This window comes from Amblyomma mixtum, chromosome 9 (assembly GCF_055824585.1).
Source record: "Amblyomma mixtum isolate Tamu chromosome 9, ASM5582458v1, whole genome shotgun sequence".
Classification (NCBI taxonomy): Eukaryota; Metazoa; Arthropoda; class Arachnida; order Ixodida; family Ixodidae; genus Amblyomma; species Amblyomma mixtum.
The window spans coordinates 83,759,391-83,782,815 of NC_143020.1; the positions used below are offsets into that span (position 1 = coordinate 83,759,391).

Consider the following 23,425-nt stretch of genomic DNA (forward strand, 5'->3'; position numbering starts at 1 on the left):
GAGCTTAAAAAAACAATTCCATTGTTCAGAGATCGGCGTTTGTGTCATTTGCTCTTTCCATTAATCCTATGAATGCTGTTAGCCGGTAAGTTGACTTGGCTTGATGACCCTGATACGTCCACTTTTCTCAGCCATGGTGTGCATCCACCCCTGGATGAGCGTTATGGTTATACCATCACACTGTACGGATTAACAGACTTAATGTATTTAAAAGCGCTCAAAAGGATCATCTCCGTTTCTTAAAAATGCGTACTACAAAATTCGGTACTTCCGAAACAACCGGACATTCATCGGAGCATTGTTAAGACACTTCATTTCGAGTCCGGCGGAACTTTTGCCGTCATACGCTGCGGCCTCCCAACGGCGCGTTTACAATCTCGGTTGCATGAATGCGACAAAGGTCGACTCCAGTGCACTTTCTGAGGAAAACAGCAAAAACTTCGACGAAGAGAGAAGAAGGCGAGTCACGGCCTTGCTTGTAAAATCTGCTCTTTCCGTCAAAAAGCTCAATGGAATTTTTCGCCAAACTTCTTTGCTTGGGAAGTTGGTTAATTAATCACAAGTAATTATGAAATTAGCAAAGTAAAAAAATAAGTTTGACTTGCTTCATACAATAACCAGCATGTGCATGTGGTCTCGTCATCTGAGAGTTTCTCGGCATATTTTTAAACCTTAGCTAAAGTTAGCTGCGACGCCCTGTATAAGCTTTCAAAGCTTCCCCTAATCTTCGTATGGTGTCAATCCACTATGACAGATAGTGACACTCTGAGAACAGACTATGCCACTCTGAGAACACGCTTCCTATTTTCACTCATGTCTGCGAATAGATTACATCTGGGCGTGGGTCATGTTGCACGTTTCATCCGCAAACATGAAATAAAGTAAACAAGGTAAAAACAAGAACACAAGACGAGGACATGCAATGAACTGGCTGTCCTGAGTCCTTTCTCTTGTGTTCCCGTTTATGTCGTTGGTTTCATTACCCTTCATGCTCTCCGAATAGATAGCATGGTTGCCCTGTTCAAAATGAGCAAGGCTCGAGGCGGACGCTCAGTCCGCTAGCCTATGTTTCAAAAGAGTACTTGCCTTTCTATGGATAAGCCCTTTTTTCCGGCCCTCCAGACAAGACCCCTTTTTGAAACGTTGAGTAGCAGACTGAAGCTCCCCCTCGATCCGTGTTTATTTTGTTTCGTGTTGTCAAGAATGACATTTTCAACTTTCAGCCCTTGTCTGTCTGTAAAGTTTTCCCCGTCTGTAAAGTTTTCAGGGGAGCAAGCACCGCCCCTGGAAGTCTTGGAACCAATCACGCATTGACAATGACCACAAGCACCAGTACGGCTGCCGTGCATCGTAACACTCACTGAATTGGCGCGTCTTCATGTAGTATCAGTGATACAAGTCACACTCGATGAAACACACAGACCACAAAGAAACCATTTTTTCCTAAAATCAGACAGCACACTCACACTCTGAATCTTTGTTTCGGTGAAACGGTGAGAATAGTTGCTGGACAGATCGATAAGGACAGTTTACAGCAAAAATATCCTGAAACTAGCATTACTACCTGGGGGACATTTTCACCCGATAATGTAAAGGCCCCAAGCGGTAGAGAGCCGGTGTCGGCGTTGCCGTCGGCGTGACGAAAAAATCCGGACTGGTCGAAAAAGTGGCTAATACAAGAGGCTTACATAGATGGCACCAGCCGCACCGGCGGCGAATCGGAAACCCCCCTCGCTGACCCTCGGTTTGCAAGTAAGATACCTATCACTACGCCATTCACGCACGTTCATACACCTTGCTTAAAGCGCGTCTTTATATGTTGTTTGTGCCTACCTTACGTGGGAAAGAGTAACTGCTGCCACGTCACGCCCAAAGTGGGAGCTTAAGTGTCCTCTCAATTTTTTTTGTCTTGCATAAGAGATAGTAGCACAACTGAGTCGCGAATCATGCCGATCGCACGTGAGGACAATTTTGGGAAAGTTTTAAAACCTTACTTCAACATTAGCTGAACTTTTCGTTTAACCGCAGTAACTGTGTCAATGACTTCACTTGGAAACGACGTCATGAAAGCTATGAAGAGCGCGTCTCTGCCTAAAGGTGACCTGTACATTGCCTGTGGGTCGGTTTCTCGGACTGCCCGTTCAATAACGTCCACGCATTCTTCGGGATCTTCTCTGATGATCGGACTGAAGTCACTGTCAAGCGCCTTCATCCAGTCCTCGATGTCCTGGTAGCTGTAGTCCGCGGTGACTTCCGGCTCTTGTTGCTTGAATTCTTGCATTGCAATGTCCATTGGTCCAGTCTTGAATATGGGGGTCCTGCGTGCGGAATGTGAATTATCGGCACAGCGAGACAATAATCCAGACTTTTTCACCACGGCATCGCGAACTAGTTGCAGGAAGGGTCGTCTGCTGAATAAGACAAATTTTAACTTCAAGGTGTTGCAGGCAATGTACAGGCACCAGGGGTGCATAATGATGGACAAGTACAATAAAGTGAGGCACCATGTTGAAAGTGAGTTGCAGCATTTCAGTTTGCATTTAAAGACCCTTTCTTACAAACAAATAATGGAGCGTAATTCACTAACGAGCAGTAATTGTTTACAAAAGGATCGATATTTTGTTATTGGAGTATGCTTTGTACTTCTTTCCACCGCAATTTTGGGGGAGCAGTACCCCATTTAAGCTGCGGCATGTCACTATGTTCTGGAATGACAATAACGTGAGAACGTGTGCTATAGAGTTGCAGGAAAATTTTGTGTATATCTATCGAGCGCTCGTAAAATGCAAAGCTATGCTTGCTAAACAATAAATTGAACCGTGCGATGTTATGTCATAATGGTAGCTTCTCCGAACCGAGAGTTTTGACTTGAATGTAAATGGGCTAAGGGCAAAAAAAAATATGTGCTAAGCAGCTAAGAATGGGATGACCGCGTGCATCGAGATGACTCTTGTCTAAGCGGTAGTTTGTTTATGGTTGCTGGACACCTAGCACCCAACTCTGTCGTGTATGAGGAGATTTTAGCACCCGTTTTCAGCGATACAGAGAAATACAGTCCGTGAACCACCGATAACCTGAAGCCGAAGGTGAAGACAAGTGCGGTGCCGAACAGGATAGTGGAATTCACCACGAACATGATCGCCGAAATTTATGCCGGCTATAAGGACACATATTTTAAATGTTTTGCTCGATTATATAAAGCTGGGCACAAAGCGAATGGAAGCGTGCCGTGTGGGCTCAGGAAGGTCGTCCGGCAAGGAATATTATAGGGCTATCGAAGGTGGTGTGTTGCCTTGTCCACATTGCTGGGAAGCTTCTGTTGCAGGAAGATTGTGTTTGTGTGCACTACAGATATAGGTCAATGACCGTACAGACACAGCGCTTCTGTGAAAGAAGACTTGTAGCGAAAGTTAATCTACCGTGTCATAGACGCGTTGTTGAGTGTTCCAACTAACGCTACCGCAAAACTACCAAGTGAACCAAGGGAGGCGTGAGCGCCACTCCGGAAAGAGACAAGCCGTCCTCGGAAGCACGAAGCTTTTCCAGCAATGGATTTCTTGTTTGCAGCAGCTGTTCTAGTTCCCTACAGTCCAGTCTTCTTAGCGCTGTTACTGCCTTTCCGTCCACATGTGGCAACCATGCGGTGCAAGTCTTTTTCTAGAACGGGGTAGGCTACAATTTTTCTTCTTTAGGAGGGCCTACAAACCCTTCGGTGTAACGACTCCGGTAAGCGGTTAAAGGCCTCAGTTGTCTTAGGATCACTGGAATCTTTAGGTGAGGTTTCGAAATGAAATTTGAAAGACAAGCATAATCGGGTACAATTCTCAAATGACCTGGAAATGCCTCTCAAATGGTGCTTTCAAGCCAATGCCTCGACTGATTGTCATGAATGCAGTGGCAACCGCTCGCGCCTTTTAATGGGACATAAAATGGGCTGGTAGATGCTTGGGAAGGAACGGCGTATAAGCCGAATTAACCACGACGCCGTGACAGTCGGTCGATACCACTGCCGAAGGGTAGTTTAAGGGGCATTAGCCGCTTCATTTCTGAGTTGTACTCGATTGCAGTTTTCCAGCCAAATCGCTCTTGCTTGGAATGACGACAAAATGTGGCTCACACTCTTTTGAGTAAGGAATTGTGGCAGGTGTTTTGCTGCACTCAAAGGAGCTATTGCATTTCTTGTCTGAATTGATTCCTTGGGTGACAAGAATATGGTGAAATAAGAAAATATACTAAGGATAAAAGTAACTCTAGCTTCTAAGCTGGTGTATTTGCACTTTCGCGAAAAAAAAATCAGAGGTGTACTCGAAATACGGGACCCGACTTCAAAAAAGCGTCGTGATCAAACAGAAGCACCGCGATCGCATGCTGATGAATTTCATGGGAGCTTCGTCCTAAGCGAAGAAATGTCTCCTCTGTTGCATGTTTGGCCTCTTTTTGTCCGTCAAATGAAATGATGAGCATAAAAGTATGTGTTCATAAGACCATGTTTGGAATCAAACTCATACGCGCAATCGAAGCACTGACATCAGAGGAAAGGTTGAAAAATGCAAAATCAGCTTTGAGTACGTTGTTGTGTGCACCAGGATTTTTCTCCTTGGTTCTCAGCGGAAAGACGCGTAATGTATTTCTTGCTGTGGGGCGTACCATTTCTCTAGCGACGGACCTTCCGCATTTCTATTCATGAAAGGGTTTATTTTAGTTTAGTTTATGAGGTTTTAACGTCCCAAAGCGACTGAGGCTATGAGAGACGCCGTAGTGGAGGGAAATTTCGACCACCTGGGGTTCTTTAACGTGCACTGACATCGCACAGAACACGGGCCTCTAGAATTTCTCCTCCAAAGAAATTCTAGCCGCCGCGGCCGGGATCGAACCCGCGTCTTTTGGGTCAGCAGCCGAGCACCATAACCGCTGAGCCACCGCGGCGGCTATATTATTCATGAAAGGGCGACACAGCGGCATAAAGGAGCACTTCCCGACAAAAAGTGCTCTTTGGCTTTAAATGTGTCGTTTTTTCCGGTGTCTCGTTTCCTTCCCGTCTTGTAACCTTGGTTTGTTAACGTTCTTAAATTTCTTCATGTTTAAACTCGCTTGGGTTAAGCCTACTACCAAGGTTGACCAAAACCTATGCTTGTCGTTTCATACCTGTGCTTGAGCTACTCACCTGTATGCGGATGGTTCCACGGTGACGAAGTCGACATCGCTGTCGTAACACTCCCTGCGGAGACCATCCATCATAGACACCAGGGCGTGCTTTGACATGCAGTAAGGCGCTATCATGGGGATGGTGAAACGGCCTGGTACGCAGAAAGAAAAGTGATAGGGTTAGCAAACACAACTTAGCTTGACGAGTAGCAAGAGCAGCAAGGTTGCTTTGACTCTACGCCTATGAAATAAAGGGAGCCTAATGCTAACCCTGAACGTGCAAATGAAGGCTTAGGTATTAAAGAGGGGCAGTAATACTGAAAGCCTTGCCTAGATATTTGCTTCAATGGGGAAAGCAATGAGCACCCTATTCAAAAGTAAAAAAAAAAGAAAAAGTGGCCAATGGGTTTCCTTTTGTGCCATGCAGTGAGTCTCTTGCAACATCTGTAAAGTCCTAACTCTTTATCAGTGAGCACGAGAATTAGTGTCATCTTGAAGCAATTCTGAACGCTGACGATGCATGACCAGCAGGGTCCAGAAGAAAACTGCTTGGTACCGTTACATTTCACAAAGGCTGTGCATCGGAGCTTTAGGTCGTTCAGCTGTCCTATTTTCACTTAGTATTAGACCGAAGGAAAACTTCTGACAGAGAAAAAGCACATGACTGTCACAAGGTTTCTTCAGTGAACCACATTTTCTAGCATATTTTAGAATAGAGTAAGAAGTAGCACCTCCGCTGAATGTGTAGTAAATGTCAATAGGAACACTTTGTTTGGCTTTCCAGCAGAGGGTAAGTATTAGAGTATTAGTTCAAGACATCCGGAGAAAAGCGGTGTCTTTTTGAAAATTTTGACTGCTTGAAGTAGATAAGAAAGAGTTTTGTCTTAAAACAAGGTGGCAAAGTTGGAGGTAGGAAGAAAGTTAAGCGAAATGAAAACATAAACGACTGACTACATAGTTAGCATTCGTCTCGGTAATGCGCCTGAAAAGGCAGTTAGTAAAGTGTCCGAGAGCTTTTCATGCTAACGCGGCTATAAAATAGGACACTCTTGATGAACAAGAAGAGAGAACAAAGGAAGGAGGGAAGATATGGTGTCAAGAACGTTATAGTTTGGCGAACCTTCATTTTAGAATGGAAGAAGGAATATGATTGATGGAAAAACACCAGCCAAAAAAAAAAACAGATGAACACAGTAGACGAACGCTGGTGTTTCTTCCATAACGTTGTGCACCAACTATCCAAACAACCTGTTTTACAAGGAATACAAAGGAGAAATGTGGGGCTGAAACTTTGAGAAGGACAACAATGATAGGTGGTATCACGGCAGTGTCAAAAACTCTCGCACAAGTGGCAAGAAACTGAGGCTAGCAAGACTTCCACGCTGGAGAACCTGGTGAGGACATCTGAATGGTTTTTAATCTTTTTAGCGCCCGTAGTGACAGCAGCTTACAAGCTCAAACCTGGTAGTAAGCGTAAAATTTTCAAAGCGCTTCCCTTAAATCAAACCGCAATTTATTGAAGAGATTTGTTTTGACGCTTTCGTGTATTGTTTTACAGAGAAATGCGCGAAACAATTTTTTCACTGTATTCCCACCTAGTGGACTGGCCACGGCGATGACTCGACCCTTGCTTTTCTTGAGGTGCGGCAAAAACGTTTTGGTGACTCGAAGGGCTCCGAACAGGTTCACGTCGAAAACCTTAATCACGGTGTCCATCGTCACCCACTCAAGGAGAGCCGAAATTCCGATGCCGGCGTTGGCGACGACCGACCAGAGTTCTGCACCGAAGCAAGATATGATAAGACGCTCGGGGTGCGCAACAGCAGTTGACTACAAAGTTTTCTCACAAATCAATCTCAGAGAGCAGTATTATTAAAAAAGAGCATCACTGCGCTGAGTTGATGAATAGTAAGGTGACATGCTTCCTCTGAAAACGCCCCAGTTTTAAGGTAGAGAAAATACATAACTTCTCAAGCAACTAATATGCTGTTTCTGAGCTGAAGATGGATAGTATTGAGTCGTATTTTATCTAGAAGAGTGCGGTGAGGGGCTAGTTGGTACGACATTATGAGAACAAAAGTAACTGCGCAAAAGGACGGGACAAGAGAAAGAGAACCACACGGGACAAACGCAGACTGACAACTGATTTATTCCACCTACTCCTCTTTCCTTCAGCAGCAAAGCGCATGCGCACCAACCACAAAAACAAAAAACAGAAGCGACACTCATCTCGTGGAATCAAGGAACTCGAACTCCTTGCGGTACAGGTGTACTGAAGCATCGCTAATGCACTTATCAGGCCCTAACCTCGCGATTTCCAAGGCCTCGATAATTTCTCGTTCTTTCTTATCCCTCGAGCGTCCGATAATCTTAGTCCTATCGAAAAGCGGATTACAATCTCGGTCATCATGCTTGCAAGTGTGACAATGCTTAGGCAGATGCTGCCCCCTTGAATCTTCTAAGGAATTTGCGTGCTCTAATAATCTAATGTTGACGCAGCGGCCAGTTTGCCCTATGTAGAACCTACCACAACTCAGGGGAATCTGGTAAATTACATTGCATGTACACTGGACGAACTTATTCCTGTGGTTAATGCCACACTCAACCTTCTTTTGCTTATCTTTTCTCGCCAAATTGCACAAACGCGACAACTTGCAAGGTGCAGAAAAAATGACGTCAACGCCGAATTTTCCGGCGACTCTCTTGAGGCCGTGCGAGACCCTGTGAACATAGGGCATAACTTCATACTTCCGCCTCTCCTGTGCATCCGCCCCCAGAGGTTTTGAGTTTGGGCGGAAGGACTTCAACAGGGACTCAGCGACAGCCTGAAGAAGGGCCAGCGGAAAACCAGCAGACCTAAGGCGATCAACCTGAGCCTCAAAGCTAATCTGAACTTTATGTGGACAGGACTTGGCTAATGAAGCCCTGAGGCAAGTTGATACAATACCCCTCTTGACCAGCTTCGAATGGCACGAGTTAAAGGGTAAGAGTGCCTTTTTCGACCTAGGCATGTACGCCCAGCAGAGGTGGTCAGGATCGTTAAAAAATAATTTTAAATCTAAGAATTGCAAACAAGAGTTTTCAGGAAGTTCAATGGTAAAATTAAAACTCGGAAAGGCTGACTTAAAAGATGCTAAAACCTCCATTGCCACCTGGGCCAAGTCGTCGTTGTGGTCAATATTTAAAAGGATTAAAAAGTCATCCACGTATCGGAAAACTCGAACGATACGGTCGTCAGATAGTACCCGCGATAGCGAGCGGTCAATTTCAGCTAAAAGGATTTCCGATAAAACTGGGGCTACACATGACCCGATGCAAATTCCGCGTTTCTGCACGTAAAATTTTTCCTGAAAACTCACAATCGTTGAAGTAAGATAAACCTTAAGCAATTCCAAAAAACCTTCAACAGAAATACCGCACGCATTCTGGAAAGACACAGCACCAGAACGTTCGATACAGTTCCGGACTGCACGGAACAGGTCATCGTGGGGAAGGGAGTAGAACAACTCTTCGATGTCAACCGAGAAGCCCGAGTTAACATCGCAGAGGCTATCCCCTAACATTTCGGCCACTCGGTCTGAGCTGCTGACCTTGTACGGATCGTCGGGTGCCAGACTTCCCAGATGGCGCTGAAGGTAGCGACTGACCACAGCTTGCCAGGATCCAGTTTCTGTAACAATGGCTCAAAAAGGGCATTCTATCTTGTGGCTCTTGGCACTGAAGAACACAGTGAGCACTAGGACCTTGTTTTTCCCCACTTCACTTTTTAGCTTGTCGAGTTTCAAATCCCTTAACAGTGCAACCGCCTTTGCCTTTGCTTTAGACGGCTTTAGATCTGTTCTCTCAAAGTTCTTTAAGACAGATGTCATGGCCTTGTCACTAAAAAGCTTCTGAGGCATAACCACAAAGCCTCCTTCTTTGTCGGCCATCATCAAAGCGAGGTCAGAGTTCCTAAAATAGCTTGCCACAGATCTCACCATGGAGTGTTCTTTCTTCTTGCCTTTGAAAGTGTTGCGGATCGAATCAACACATTCTAAATGGCAACGTTCTTTCTCTTCACCTTGAACTTTGTCAACAATCCTATGCGCCGCCGCCAAAGCCTCGGGCTTGCTCAGGGGGACTTCCACGCTGAACTTGGGGCCCTTGTTGAGGACACTTTCAACGCTGTGTGGAACCGATGCCCCTCCAAGGTAGACAACCGGAACAACACCAACGTGCTTTTTGGGGACCTTGGGTAGGTTCAGTCGCCGCATGTTCCAAAGGAACTCAGCACTTCCCTCAGCCAGGGCCTGGTAATCCTTGAGTGTCCGGAAGCCTGCAGGGCCCGTTCCCTTCCAGCTGAAGCACAAAAACCGCAGCCAGTCTTGCAACAGGCGGACGTGTCTCCAGCATTCGCTTCTCAGAATCTTTGCAATTCTTTTCCAGTGTCCCTCGGAACAGCCAAGAATCCCGAAGAAGCCCAACACCTCCGGCGGGCGCAGATTCTTGCGCAGGCAGAAGCCCAACCACCTGGCCTCGCATGTTTTTGCAGCGATGAGGCTAGTGCACGCAGCGCTCTGATCCTCAAAGGAAAGGGTAGACAGAAAAGAGCCCCATGTAGAAGAAATGAAATCTAGAAGAGTGCGGTGAGGGGCTAGTTGGTACGACATTATGAGAACAAAAGTAACTGCGCAAAAGGACGGGACAAGAGAAAGAGAACCACACGGGACAAACGCAGACTGACAACTGATTTATTCCACCTACTCCTCTTTCCTTCAGCAGCAAAGCGCATGCGCACCAACCACAAAAACAAAAAACAGAAGCGACACTCATCTCGTGGAATCAAGGAACTCGAACTCCTTGCGGTACAGGTGTACTGAAGCATCGCTAATGCACTTATCAGGCCCTAACCTCGCGATTTCCAAGGCCTCGATAATTTCTCGTTCTTTCTTATCCCTCGAGCGTCCGATAATCTTAGTCCTATCGAAAAGCGGATTACAATCTCTGTCATCATGCTTGCAAGTGTGACAATGCTTAGGCAGATGCTGCCCCCTTGAATCTTCTAAGGAATTTGCGTGCTCTAATAATCTAATGTTGACGCAGCGGCCAGTTTGCCCTATGTAGAACCTACCACAACTCAGGGGAATCTGGTTATGCCTCAGAAGCTTTTTAGTGACAAGGCCATGACATCTGTCTTAAAGAACTTTGAGAGAACAGATCTAAAGCCGTCTAAAGCAAAGGCAAAGGCGGTTGCACTGTTAAGGGATTTGAAACTCGACAAGCTAAAAAGTGAAGTGGGGAAAAACAAGGTCCTAGTGCTCACTGTGTTCTTCAGTGCCAAGAGCCACAAGATAGAATGCCCTTTTAGAGCCATTGTTACAGAAACTGGATCCTGGCAAGCTGTGGTCAGTCGCTACCTTCAGCGCCATCTGGGAAGTCTGGCACCCGACGATCCGTACAAGGTCAGCAGCTCAGACCGAGTGGCCGAAATGTTAGGGGATAGCCTCTGCGATGTTAACTCGGGCTTCTCGGTTGACATCGAAGAGTTGTTCTACTCCCTTCCCCACGATGACCTGTTCCGTGCAGTCCGGAACTGTATCGAACGTTCTGGTGCTGTGTCTTTCCAGAATGCGTGCGGTATTTCTGTTGAAGGTTTTTTGGAATTGCTTAAGGTTTATCTTACTTCAACGATTGTGAGTTTTCAGGAAAAATTTTACGTGCAGAAACGCGGAATTTGCATCGGGTCATGTGTAGCCCCAGTTTTATCGGAAATCCTTTTAGCTGAAATTGACCGCTCGCTATCGCGGGTACTATCTGACGACCGTATCGTTCGAGTTTTCCGATACGTGGATGACTTTTTAATCCTTTTAAATATTGACCACAACGACGACTTGGCCCAGGTGGCAATGGAGGTTTTAGCATCTTTTAAGTCAGCCTTTCCGAGTTTTAATTTTACCATTGAACTTCCTGAAAACTCTTGTTTGCAATTCTTAGATTTAAAATTATTTTTTAACGATCCTGACCACCTCTGCTGGGCGTACATGCCTAGGTCGAAAAAGGCACTCTTACCCTTTAACTCGTGCCATTCGAAGCTGGTCAAGAGGGGTATTGTATCAACTTGCCTCAGGGCTTCATTAGCCAAGTCCTGTCCACATAAAGTTCAGATTAGCTTTGAGGCTCAGGTTGATCGCCTTAGGTCTGCTGGTTTTCCGCTGGCCCTTCTTCAGGCTGTCGCTGAGTCCCTGTTGAAGTCCTTCCGCCCAAACTCAAAACCTCTGGGGGCGGATGCACAGGAGAGGCGGAAGTATGAAGTTATGCCCTATGTTCACAGGGTCTCGCACGGCCTCAAGAGAGTCGCCGGAAAATTCGGCGTTGACGTCATTTTTTCTGCACCTTGCAAGTTGTCGCGTTTGTGCAATTTGGCGAGAAAAGATAAGCAAAAGAAGGTTGAGTGTGGCATTAACCACAGGAATAAGTTCGTCCAGTGTACATGCAATGTAATTTACCAGATTCCCCTGAGTTGTGGTAGGTTCTACATAGGGCAAACTGGCCGCTGCGTCAACATTAGATTATTAGAGCACGCAAATTCCTTAGAAGATTCAAGGGGGCAGCATCTGCCTAAGCATTGTCACACTTGCAAGCATGATGACAGAGATTGTAATCTGCTTTTCGATAGGACTAAGATTATCGGACGCTCGAGGGATAAGAAAGAACGAGAAATTATCGAGGCCTTGGAAATCGCGAGGTTAGGGCCTGATAAGTGCATTAGCGATGCTTCAGTACACCTGTACCGCAAGGAGTTCGAGTTCCTTGATTCCACGAGATGAGTGTCGCTTCTGTTTTTTGTTTTTGTGGTTGGTGCGCATGCGCTTTGCTGCTGAAGGAAGGAGGAGTAGGTGGAATAAATCAGTTGTCAGTCTGCGTTTGTCCCGTGTGGTTCTCTTTCTCTTGTCCCGTCCTTTTGCGCAGTTACTTTTGTTCTCATAATGTCGTATTTTATGTATGCTTTTCGATTTTTTAACGAGCTCTCTCTGTGAAAGCGCTGCGTTGCAAGTGGTGTTTTTAAAATTTACTCTTTTTCCTGACTTTAATGCGCAGGCTGCTCAGAATGATGAGTATTAAAATTTTAAATCTTAGCATACTGCAGTTCCAGTATATCATACGGGCATCCTGTCTTTACAGAGCGCGCTTATCTCATGGACAATAATTTGGTCAACACAGGCAATAAAAGATATTTAATTACTAGTAATCTAAACCAATATCGCAGATGCTGGCACAACCTTGCTGGAATCTTTTTTATAATTAGGTGAGTCCTTCACATAAGTGAAAATTTGATAGTATTCGTATGCGAGTACAGGGCAGCTTTGTTCTTTTTTTGGGACCACCGCGTTGGCTGAATGGTTACGGGTCCGGCTGCTGACCCCAAAGACACTGGTTCGATCCCGTCCGGGGCGGTAGCAGTTCGCCTACATCTAAATGGTGCAAGCCCGTACATTGTACTATGTTAGTGGACGTTAAAGAACCCCAGGTAGCAGAAATTCCCGAAGTCCTCCCTTACTGCGTCCTTCATAGCCTCAGTCGCTTTGGGGCGAACCCCACGAAACCAACCAACTTTATTCGTCTCGGGCTGGGGCCGGCCCCTTTTACACAATGCATTTCTTGTACTTATGTCACCAAAAAAATAGGGATTGGCATGGCTTCCTTATGCGAAATATCTCTCCCAGAATAAAGCGCCAGCCCCTCAAATGGACCCCTCACTTCTGTGTGACAATAAAAGGAAGTGTGGATAATGGAGACACAGTTCCTGTCATAATTTCTGTCCTACTCTTATTACAGGAATACTTTGGGACTGCTCAGATTTAAGGATTACCTGCGGCTTATCCTGAAGAAAAGGTACTTCCAGGCGCCTGTTGATTTATTACTTTGACGATAATTGTACAGATAAAGCAGTCACTCTTTTCTAGGAGTCTTTTCTAGCAGTCTTCTCTAGGAGACACACTTTATCATGCTTGTAAAACTAGTCGTTACTTGACTCTTACACGATGGTCAGATTTCCAAGCGGAGCTGCTGCAAATCGATGTTTGACTTGTATAGGGGAAATTCCAAATATTTGCTACGGTGATATCAACATAGCTAAACATGGCATGTTTACAAAATTTTCACGGTTTGCTTTCCAGGATTGGAGCTCTGCTACCCACTTTTTTAGTAGACTTGTGAAGCGTCGTACTTTGAATATTGCGGAAAAAAATGATGTTCCTTTTTCGGTATCAGCAACCGGACTTACCTCGGCTGCCGAGATCTCTTTTGACAGCGTCTAGGGCGTCATCTACGTGTGCTTGCTTCGTGACGTCGAGCTCCAACACCTTAATATTGGACAGGCTTTTGAGTTCCGCAGCGCCGTCACTGTCACAGCTCAGGCAGCCGGCAAACACCAGGAAGCCTTGACGAGAGAGTCGCTTCGCCAGCCTGTGACCGAATCCTGTGTCACAACCTGTGCAATAAATATGTAGCTATTTTAATGCAGTGCATTACCAGATGAAATAACCAATATAGCTCAAGACCTGTATAGTGAATAAAAGAGCCGTGCTGATTTATTGGTGGCTACCTAAAAGGGGTCAGTGACCGTAAAACGGAAAAAAGACAGGCATTGGTAGACGACTTTTGTTTCTGGCAGGTTGCAAAAATGTATCATTTTAAAGCAAATGGAACGAAAAATCAGAAAATAAATGTTCGCTAAGTTTGATGGCAGGTATGTTTATATGCGAAGGGACTAGCCTCACGATGGTCTGTCAATAACTGTAACGCCAGACATTAGTAAGCTTCATCAATAGGCACGTGTTGTTTTTAGGTGCACTTCTCTGAAGGAATTCACAGGACGTTGTCCTGTGTACTTCTCCTCCTTGTGAATGCGTCCTTTTCGCTGGTTTTCTACATACCATGCACCAACTGGCCCAACAAGCTACGCTTCTTCAATACTATGCATCTCTGAAGGAAGCGCGTAAACAAGAGGGCTGAAGAAAAGGACATATCCGACGGCACAGGCGCTACTTGTGCGCCTTCATTCAGTCTTGTTAATTGTGACCTACTTCAGGAGAAGAATGTTCCTTGCAGTCCTGCTGAGCCGTAAAAAACAAGGCGCTTAAAATCATTTCTTTATTTAAGTATAGTAACCATTGCATGAAACTACTGCACTGTAATATAAAGCCCCCGTTTGTCGATTGCCTGTACGACTATACCTCACCGAGCGGGACGATCAAACAATAAAAACGTTTCGCGTGGAATCGGGCAACAGATAGAAACCGTGCCGCGTCACAGTGGGTTCCTATGTTTGATCTGTTGTAATAAGGATTATAACAGCTGGTTACGGTTGAGCTTCGCGCTGAATGTAGGGAGATGTGCTAGCGTGAACGTGTACTGGGACTCTCTTTGGACACAAGTATGGGTCGCTCCGCGTGTTGACCGTGCTGTCGAGGACGGAAATCATCCTAAAGAATGCGTTTCGTTCCTTTTGGCAGCTTTAAAAATTTCCTGAACATTTAACCCCACGCCATGAACGCACCGCGAAAACTCTCGGGAAGAAAGTGCCCTCAATATGCCAGTAAATATGGAACGAAAATAGCAGTATCGCCTAAGCGCCCAGTGTTTAGCCACGGCAATGTGTTCGGTTTCCTTTGCAAGTAAAAGTATATTTGGGACCGCATTTCTAGCTTCACAGAAAATAAGTTCAGCTCAAAGGGATGAAGGACGTGGCACCCAATGCTGTGTGCAGTAAAATGCAAAAAACAAACAAAGCGATCTTCTGAAGCTACTTTTCAGACCATTGGTGCATTCTTCCTGAGGGAAAGATCCTTACGGCATATACTGCTCCGGCAGACAGCAGTTCTTTCAGTTTCACTTTAAAATGTGCAATGAATTGGGCACATTTTACTTACAATACAAGGAAAGCATTAATTGAAGTTTTTGATATGTATATTACATAAATTATCACATTTCTAAGGAGCAATCATGTCTCAGGTTTTTGTGCAGAATCGTCTAGCTGAAACTGGCCAGCGCAAGCTACGAGCGTTCCTTCTATTTAGATGAACAGCGCTCGACGGTCGTCGTCATCTCTTCCGAAACGAACCTCAAGTGTCTGCGATGGCACATTTCACTTCTTAGTCTTTTACAGCGCCAATGTATGTAGATAACGAGCTTCGCGCACTATATGGCGTCTGTAGCCTTGTTTACATGAACCCGACAGTGACGGGTCGATTCAGGGGATCGAGTTGATCAAGTCGACCACTGCGTGTCTACATGAACCCCGTTTTTCGCGAGTCGAGACCGGTTCAACTGCAGCGACACCAAGCGTCGAGCAACGCAGCGGGAGAGGGCAGTGGCAGCCTCCAAGATTGCGGCACGGACCGGTGTCTCGGAGGCGCGACGGAGCAAGCGAAAAACAGGTTCGCATTTATCATCTCCCCTCCCTCTAACCCGACTCTTCGACTCGATCCGGCTTACATGCCGTCTGCCGTTAAGGTCGAGCGAGTCAACCTGCCCCCTGCAGCGGTGTTGACTGGACTCGCTCCCTCGACTCCCAGATCCGACTCTGCCGTGTTTACATGAACCCAGTAACCGGTTTTCAACTCAACTCCTCAGCTCACCCCGTCATGTAAACGCCGCTTGTGAAGCCTACTGGCCTGAATATGCAGTAAATTTTAACGATGCGGTAAAGAAGATAGTGCAGGCACATACACGCGGAGCTTACCGTAGTCTCTTGTTAGCGCGCTGCCTGCACGCGGCAGTAGCGTAGAAAGCGGACCTAACCCGTCTCGCAACCGTCGCGCTTATGTTTCTCGTTGTACGCTTTAAGCAACCGGCATTTAGGAACACACATACTGACCTTGCAGCCCATCGGCGCCCGCTTGGCCAGCGGTTTATAGCCTTTTTTTATTTTTTTTTCTGGCGTCACGTTCTTCCTAGAGGAGTTTTACGAATTGGAAAAACAGCGCAATCAAAGACGAGACACAAGAAGGACAAAACACCAGCGCTTGTGTCTCGTCTTTGATTCCGCTGTTTTTCCAATTCGTAAAACATGTACCAACCAGCCCGTTGGTTTTCCCTCTTCTGGAATTCCTAGTGGAGGGTTACAGGAGCTAGGTTACAGCGCCTCCACATTCCCTGTAACTAGTGACGCGACAGCATCTGCTTGTTATAACTGCGGATGTTTTAAGTGGGCAAGACTGTATACAACTCACAGGCTCTTGTGCAACACGCGCAAGTTACACAAAGAAAACACAGTTTAAAAAACAACAATTATAGAAGTTCTACACAAGCGGATTAGGACGAATTATATTCAATAAATGAATGCTGTAACGGTAAGGAATTGCGCAGAAAACAGATGAATAAAAGAGCTGCCGAGTGATTGCATTCTTCCCAGTATTAACAAGTACAGTGACAATAATTTTTTAATTGTTAAGAGTTTCATGTGGTAAACGGTATTATTCGGTACCTCGTTCATGTCATTTATTCACCGTACTAGAAAAGGATACGTGAAGTTATCTATGAAAGATTTCAGGTTTTCATTTAGAGAATTACTTCACAGAAAATAAGTGTTGGCTAATTTGGTACAGAGAGACGTCCCAAAATGAAGCTATCAGTAGAGCCTGCTCTGAGAAAATGGCTAATATAAGCGCAATAAATAGGCAGCAAGACGACCTTATGATATTGTTATAAGCCACGAACAAAAATAAATGTCTGACAGCGATTATAGCACATTCATATAAAAGAGAGTAATATAGTGTAGTTACAAATTTGCTGAAAACATTTTTGGTGGTAATAATGAAAAAGTCTGATGACTACGGTGATTTAATTGACATAGTTTGTGAGATCCACATTAATATTGCTGAAAGCTGAAGGGTTTGCTTGCCATCATTAGTACTTTTGGGCGCAGAATATTCTGCCGCTTAATAGTGTGATGCGTATTGTGTATTTTGTTCGTGAGGGGTGGATAAATAAAGTAAGTTTGAATGGTCGAGCTTCATTTACAGTGCATGCGCCCCGTACCGTGTTGAATTATTAGTACTGAGACTATACGGTACGCCACGCCCAGAACATCTTACTTTAAATTCAAGCTGGGAGTTCCCCATGTCTCCATAAATTAAATATTACCACGGCGCTTAGTAAAGTGCATGAGGTCGGGTACCCAGACTACAGTATACCCATAAATTCTCTCATAGTCGAGAACCCTGGGTATACTCGTAAATTTTCCTCTGTCTTGTCGTTTGTAGCTTGGACTAATTGTTACTTTTCGTAACATCCTCTCAACAATAAGGTCGTAGGATATCGCTCATGTTCAAGCATATCGGCGAGAAATTATTGTGGAAATATTCAACATCAACTCATGCGACCTTCCTTCCTTCTTTGAAAGAGGCAGACACTTCATTTTGATTCGCTGCCACACACAACAGCTGCTTTGAAAAAGCATCTCCTCACAGCATTCCTAGCGTGCACAACTTCACTTGCGCCAGCTTAATTTGTAGCTCGATCTGTCAACATTAGTGGAAAGATATATGCTGTTGCTCCAGTGGCTGATTGGAAACATCACAACCGCTTGTGTGTACAAGGCAGCAGATCCACTCACCTGTAATGAGCACAGCCTTGCCGTCGCCGCTGACTTTGGTAACGAAGACTTGGGTCCATACAAGCTGGGAAAGCTTGTACGAGAGTGTCAGGACGAGCCACACGGAACCGATGAGGTGCGCGATCTCATGCAGCGGAACCAGGTAGTCCCAGAACCACCAAAACAAGAGCACAAACATAGCACACAAAACCAACGATGTTCTCATGGTGACTGGTCGTGGACCACCGTAAACTGAAAAGCTAAGTTGAACTCGGACCAGGGTGATTTCACGTCACAAACTTGAGTCCGTAGCTGTAGATTAATTCGACTGGTGGAGAACTGTCAGGCGGCACTTATATTTCGCGAATCGTCTACACAATGGTTTCAACATACTGACATCCTGTTCCGCTCAGAACCGCTCTTCGCACGAATTCCACGCCACCTGTTGTGCGGCCCGCGACGACTGCGAGCTGCGGATGGCAATTGACGGACACCCAGCTGCCACAGCGAGACGAGCAGAGAGGGCGAGGGAAGGAAAAACCGTACGGCTATTCATATATATCTCCTATATAGAAGGGTGGCGAAAAGCTAAGAGGCTAGAGATATGCTTAGCGGTGTGGCACAATAAGGATGCAGGAAACCAGGTCTGGAGTCTCCGATGCGTAAACACAAGAGAAGACCGAAAGCGGAAAATAGAACGAGCAGAAACCGAGGAGTCAATGGCGGAGATAATGGAGGAAACGACGCGGTGGCAACAGTCCCACTCTTATAACGCGTTCAGTGAAAGAAGTTTGTCTGGTATTCGAGCCTCTGCAAGGTCAGGCGCGTGCGTGCTCGCGTGGCAAGGTGATTGTTCGAGGAGTTGATGACCTTCATAGCTACTTAAATGCGTATGAACTGATATACACATTTACCCGCTCGCCGGATTTTATCGGCGTTTGAAACAGGTTTGAAAGTCGTTGGTTTAGTTAACGAGGGGTGTTTCAGCTGAGCTTAAACTTGAAACGAAAAAGCATGTTTATAGGTTTTTTTTCCCATGTAGTGCATTCCTTCATGCTTAACTTCATATCACCGTTGAACCTGACTCGGTTTTTCTGTCTTTATTTTTCGCCCGCTTGCAGAAACATATGTTACCAACGTCGCACTGCAATAACTTTGGGGCTGAAAGATAAAAAAAAATTTATCTCTCAAAAGTCAGTTTGGGCGCGTTGTGGACTTTCTGTCGCTGGACTTTTACAGCTCTGGCTGGAAAGACCAATCAGCACCTCGTGCTTGCTAAGTTATGCCTACACATGTGAGGCTAAAGCGGCGCATTCTATCATCTAAAGGCTTGCAGAGATCAACCAACCGCTTGCCTACATAGTGTCAAGACATTGCTGTGATGCCAAACTTACCTGCTTGATGTTTTTTAATGGTAATATTTGTTCCGTAACCTCTTTTCATAAAATGAATATTGTCACGCTGTAGTGACGGCAGTCCAGCGGTCAGGAAGACACCAGAAAGACTTTTAAACGAAGCTCTTTATTTGGGCTGACTTGCGCCCTCAAAAGAACTGAATCACTCGGCGGCGGCGTAAGCAACAGGCGTGCTCGGCGGTCGTCGAACTACGAATGCCCGCTGCTCGCGGCATCGTTCAATTTAAAGCCGGCAAGGAAACTTCGAGATAACAAGTCGAGATCATCTAGAGTAATCTGGAAACACGTAGATGCCGCTCTTCGTGGCTGTGATCAATCCAGATTAGTCCGGTCGCTTCTCGCGTCACAAACAAAAATGATAACAGCCCTTTCCTGCAGCCTTGAGCGTGAACGAACAAACACTACAATGATACGTGGCAATATACTTGAGAGCCACAGTCGGCGTTTTTGATTATACGTCTTTTCTTAGCTTAGTGCTGTCTGATTTTAAGATGGCACTCATACCCGAGTCATACGGGACAATAACGGAGTGCATACAATCATAGCCACAAACCCGTAACCTGAACCATATTATTTAAAGATAAAATTTCTCCCAGTTGCATTTAGTTATCTGTTATTTACTGTCTCTTCTGGTGGCATAAGCTGTGTGGAGTGGCGTAGCCTGCTTGCATAAACGCACACAACACACATGCCGCACTGATTGCATAATGGTGCCGACGCTGTAACTCACGAATGGCTGGGGTACGAAGAAACGTTCGGCACATCTGAAAAGCTTTGTAGGCGCAAATCCTGTTTCGGGAGAAAAACTACAGTGGTTGGTGTGCGGCAAACTGACACCGTATGTTTCCTGTGACTCGGCCGGACTTGATGCAACGACAGGTGGCTAGCTTCGGAGCGACGGCCGGGATGTTCGTGCTTATTATCTGTTGTGTGTTTTGCCACATTGTTAGGAATTACGTCACAACGAAATGAAATCGTTACGAAATGTCATAAATGCGGTCGATGATCACGGGTTAGCAGTTAAAGCTGCGTGCTATTCGCTTTTCGCAATACAGAGCGCTGCTGTCGCAAAGATTAAGTTCACCGCTATTCGAACGCATCCACATACGTGCGCTGAGTAAGCACGTTAAGGCAGCGTCTCATTTTTCTACACTTTGTATCATTGAACCACATAGACTACTCGTGTCTGCCCCGCCGCAGTGGCTCAGTGGTTATGGTGCTCGGCTGCTGACCCGAAAGACGCAGGTTCGATCTCGGCTGCGGCGGTTGAATTTCTTTGGAGGCGAAATTCTCGAGGCCCGTGTACTGTGCGATGTCAGTGCACGTTAAAGAACCCCAGGCGGTCGAAATTTCCGGAGCCCTTCACTACGGCGTCCCTCATAGCCTGAGTCGCTTTGGGACGTTAAACCTCAATAAAACTAAAACTAAACTAAAATACTCGTGTCCAGCGCCCCGCTAAAATTAATGGAAAGCAGTGATGCAACATACGGCATTCAGCCACTTCGAGAGACCATCTGAGACCGCTTGGGGGCGCTCTAAGTGAAGGGAGGAGCAGAAGAACATGTTTGGAGCTCCACCTTTCAGAAAGTCGAACACGCAAAGAATATAAGAGCATTGTATGTTGCCTGTGCAGCACTTGTCTAGGATTTCAGTGCAACAGTGCGTAATGTTGTATTAGTGCGCAAACGCTAACACTTGCAATCGCGAAAAGAACCCGTTGTCTATTTGAGACTCTTACAAATCAAAATTAATACTGTTTTTAAAGTGCAGAAAATATGCGCGATAAAAGACGCTCTGCTCAGAATAAACGGATCCGCACGCTGAATAGAATTGGTGATCTCAAGTACGTACAGCGCATCACGCGGCGTGGCGTCACGGGTTCATGGGCTGTTTACGTGTTATGCAGATGCATCAGGACGCCTTTTTGATTGTGACTGTGGTTTTTGCGATTTCCTTTGTGATTGTTATTTTTGCTTTGTGCTTGGTGAACAAACCTGGACGTCTCTAAGTTCACCTATTCCCTTTAATTAGGGACGAACGCTTGATGATGTGCACAAAAATTCGCTAGCACGAAGGAGGATTCGTGGACGCTAGACGGAGGGAGAAGACCATCGGCACGGGTCATGCGTTGCGGTTTTGCTTGTTGAAAAACTGTATCGAGTTCGTCTGTTGTGTCGTGTGGCCTTTTCATTCGCCATGTAAATGCTTTTAGCAGGTAAGCTGAGCTTACTTGATGTCACTGAGTCGTCCGCAATCCTCGCGCGTCGCGAAGAGCAGATATTAATTAACTTGAAAACCCTAAAATGGTCTCCTAGTCTAACTACAAATATCTGTGCTTGCGGCACAACCGTACTCCTCTCACGCACCACCGGGGTCCTCGACCCATTGTTAACACGCTCATCTTCATTTGTCGTCCGGCGGGACTTTCGCCGTCATGCGTTGCGACCTCCTGTACCACAGCCGTTGGAAGGAAGTAATTCGAGCTGCGACAATAGAGTGGCATCAATAGCACCGATGGGGAAAGTGCGCCAGTCTCTGCAAGCAGTCGTATCTTACTGCGTCGTATCTTACTGCGTATTCAGGCAGTCTGACTTTTTCCAGGGATATAAAAATGTCCGAAGGACAAGCGCTTCGCTTCTGACGAAGAGGACTCCAGGGACGTACGCCGTTGGTGGCGTCAATAGAGACTGCCAGTGTTTCATTATGCATCCGTCGCAGAAGTTAAGTGCTAGTAGTGGAAATAACTTGCGTTTTGTTTCTAATTTACCGTCACATTCAGTACACATCTCGCAGCTCATCTATAACCTGCAAGGCTCTCTTTTGACCGGAAAAAAATTTCTAGACTGTCCGCACTCGTCACATAGTCAGCACTTTGTGCACAGTCCGCACCCAGTACAAAGAAGCGTGTTGAGCATTTTATGCTATACTGGGGAAGCTCAACACCTATAAATACTTCGTGAAGCCCAAATTTTCAAATTTTAACAAGTATAGCCTGCAGGATGTGTACCGAAATTTGAGCTGTTTAGACCTCACAGGCCTCCAGGCAACAGGCAAATAGGCAACAGTATGCAAGTAAAAATGATCAGATAATAATTGGGACAATCACAAATCAAAAGCCAGTGTCATCATCCTCAGCCTGACAAACTCCACTGCACGGCAAAGGCCTCTTCTATGTCTGCCCGATTAAGCCAGTCCTGTTCCAGGTGCTGCCCTCCTGTCCCCCTTAAGTCTTAATTTCATCTGCTCACCTAACATACTGCCGCCCCTTCCTAAGCTTGCCTTCTTAGTATTGCAAAAAATAATTGCGAAAAAAGTAAGTTAAGGAAATGTTAACGCAAGTATTGAATTAGAAAACAAGTAACATCAGCAACACATGAAACAGAGATCCAATTATCACGCAAGAGAAGCCTAGAAACTCTCATTCACCGCTTACAATTAGGAACAGCCTTCGCGAGTCAATTTATACATAGTACTGGGCGTGCAGACAAGTTACTCTATGCATGTGGTCATGATGATGAGGATGTACCTCATCTGTTGCTTGATTGCCTTGATCACGAGAGTTATAGGAACTGACTGAAGATGGACTTGATGAACTTCATAAAAGGCCTTTCAGTTTTGAAAAGTTACTAGGTCCATGGCCGGCGCATGCGCTACAGAAACGTGGTGACTATTGTTCTGAAATTTTTTCTCGAAGACAGTATAATCCTCGGGAGATACTAGGTATGGCTTTAATAAACTCCGTTATCGTTCGCTTTTGCTCGTGCTCTCCACTCTCCTGGCGATCATTCTTATGCATTTCTATCACGTATCGATACCGTTATTGTTGCTGCTCTTTGCTTCTATTTCATTTCTTGCATTTATGGTTTTTAAACCATCTACTGTGAATAGTTGATACCATGGCACATAGTATATCCATGTAGTATTTCATTGGGCAATACCATTCTTATATTATTAATTAATGATAGCATTTCTACAGTGTCCATTGTATTATTTGTACTTTGAATTGTGCGTGTTGTAGTTGTGCTTTGTTGACCGTTATGTCGCCAGGTAAAGTGTTTTTCTTCTGTTATATGAAAAGGAGTAGCTGACGCCACAGTCAGGCAGCAACATCACCTTTCATGTCCATGTCAATAAAAAATAGAAGAAAATTAGGTCAACACTGCATTTGAAAAAGTGCAAAATATTATAAGAGGATGAAAAATTCGCGCACGGCGAAAAGAGGTAGACATATGAAAAATCAATTTCTTCCTGGGAAATAAGCCATGCCAGAGTTTCGTTTGAATGAAGC

General features: G+C 45.4%; 1 protein-coding gene across 1 annotated transcript; it reads right to left on the minus strand.

Annotated features, from left to right (window-relative positions):
- Positions 1 to 12: 12 nt before the first annotated feature.
- Positions 13 to 18,480, minus strand: LOC149329927 (retinol dehydrogenase 7-like). Its single transcript, XM_089560662.1, has 5 exons — positions 17,744 to 18,480; positions 13,409 to 13,615; positions 6,741 to 6,923; positions 5,165 to 5,297; positions 13 to 2,318 (listed from the first exon to the last, which is right to left on the minus strand). Exons 1-5 carry the CDS (start codon positions 17,946 to 17,948, stop codon positions 1,991 to 1,993), a joined length of 1,056 nt encoding a protein of 351 aa, XP_089416788.1. The 5' UTR covers positions 17,949 to 18,480; the 3' UTR covers positions 13 to 1,990.
- Positions 18,481 to 23,425: the final 4,945 nt, after the last annotated feature.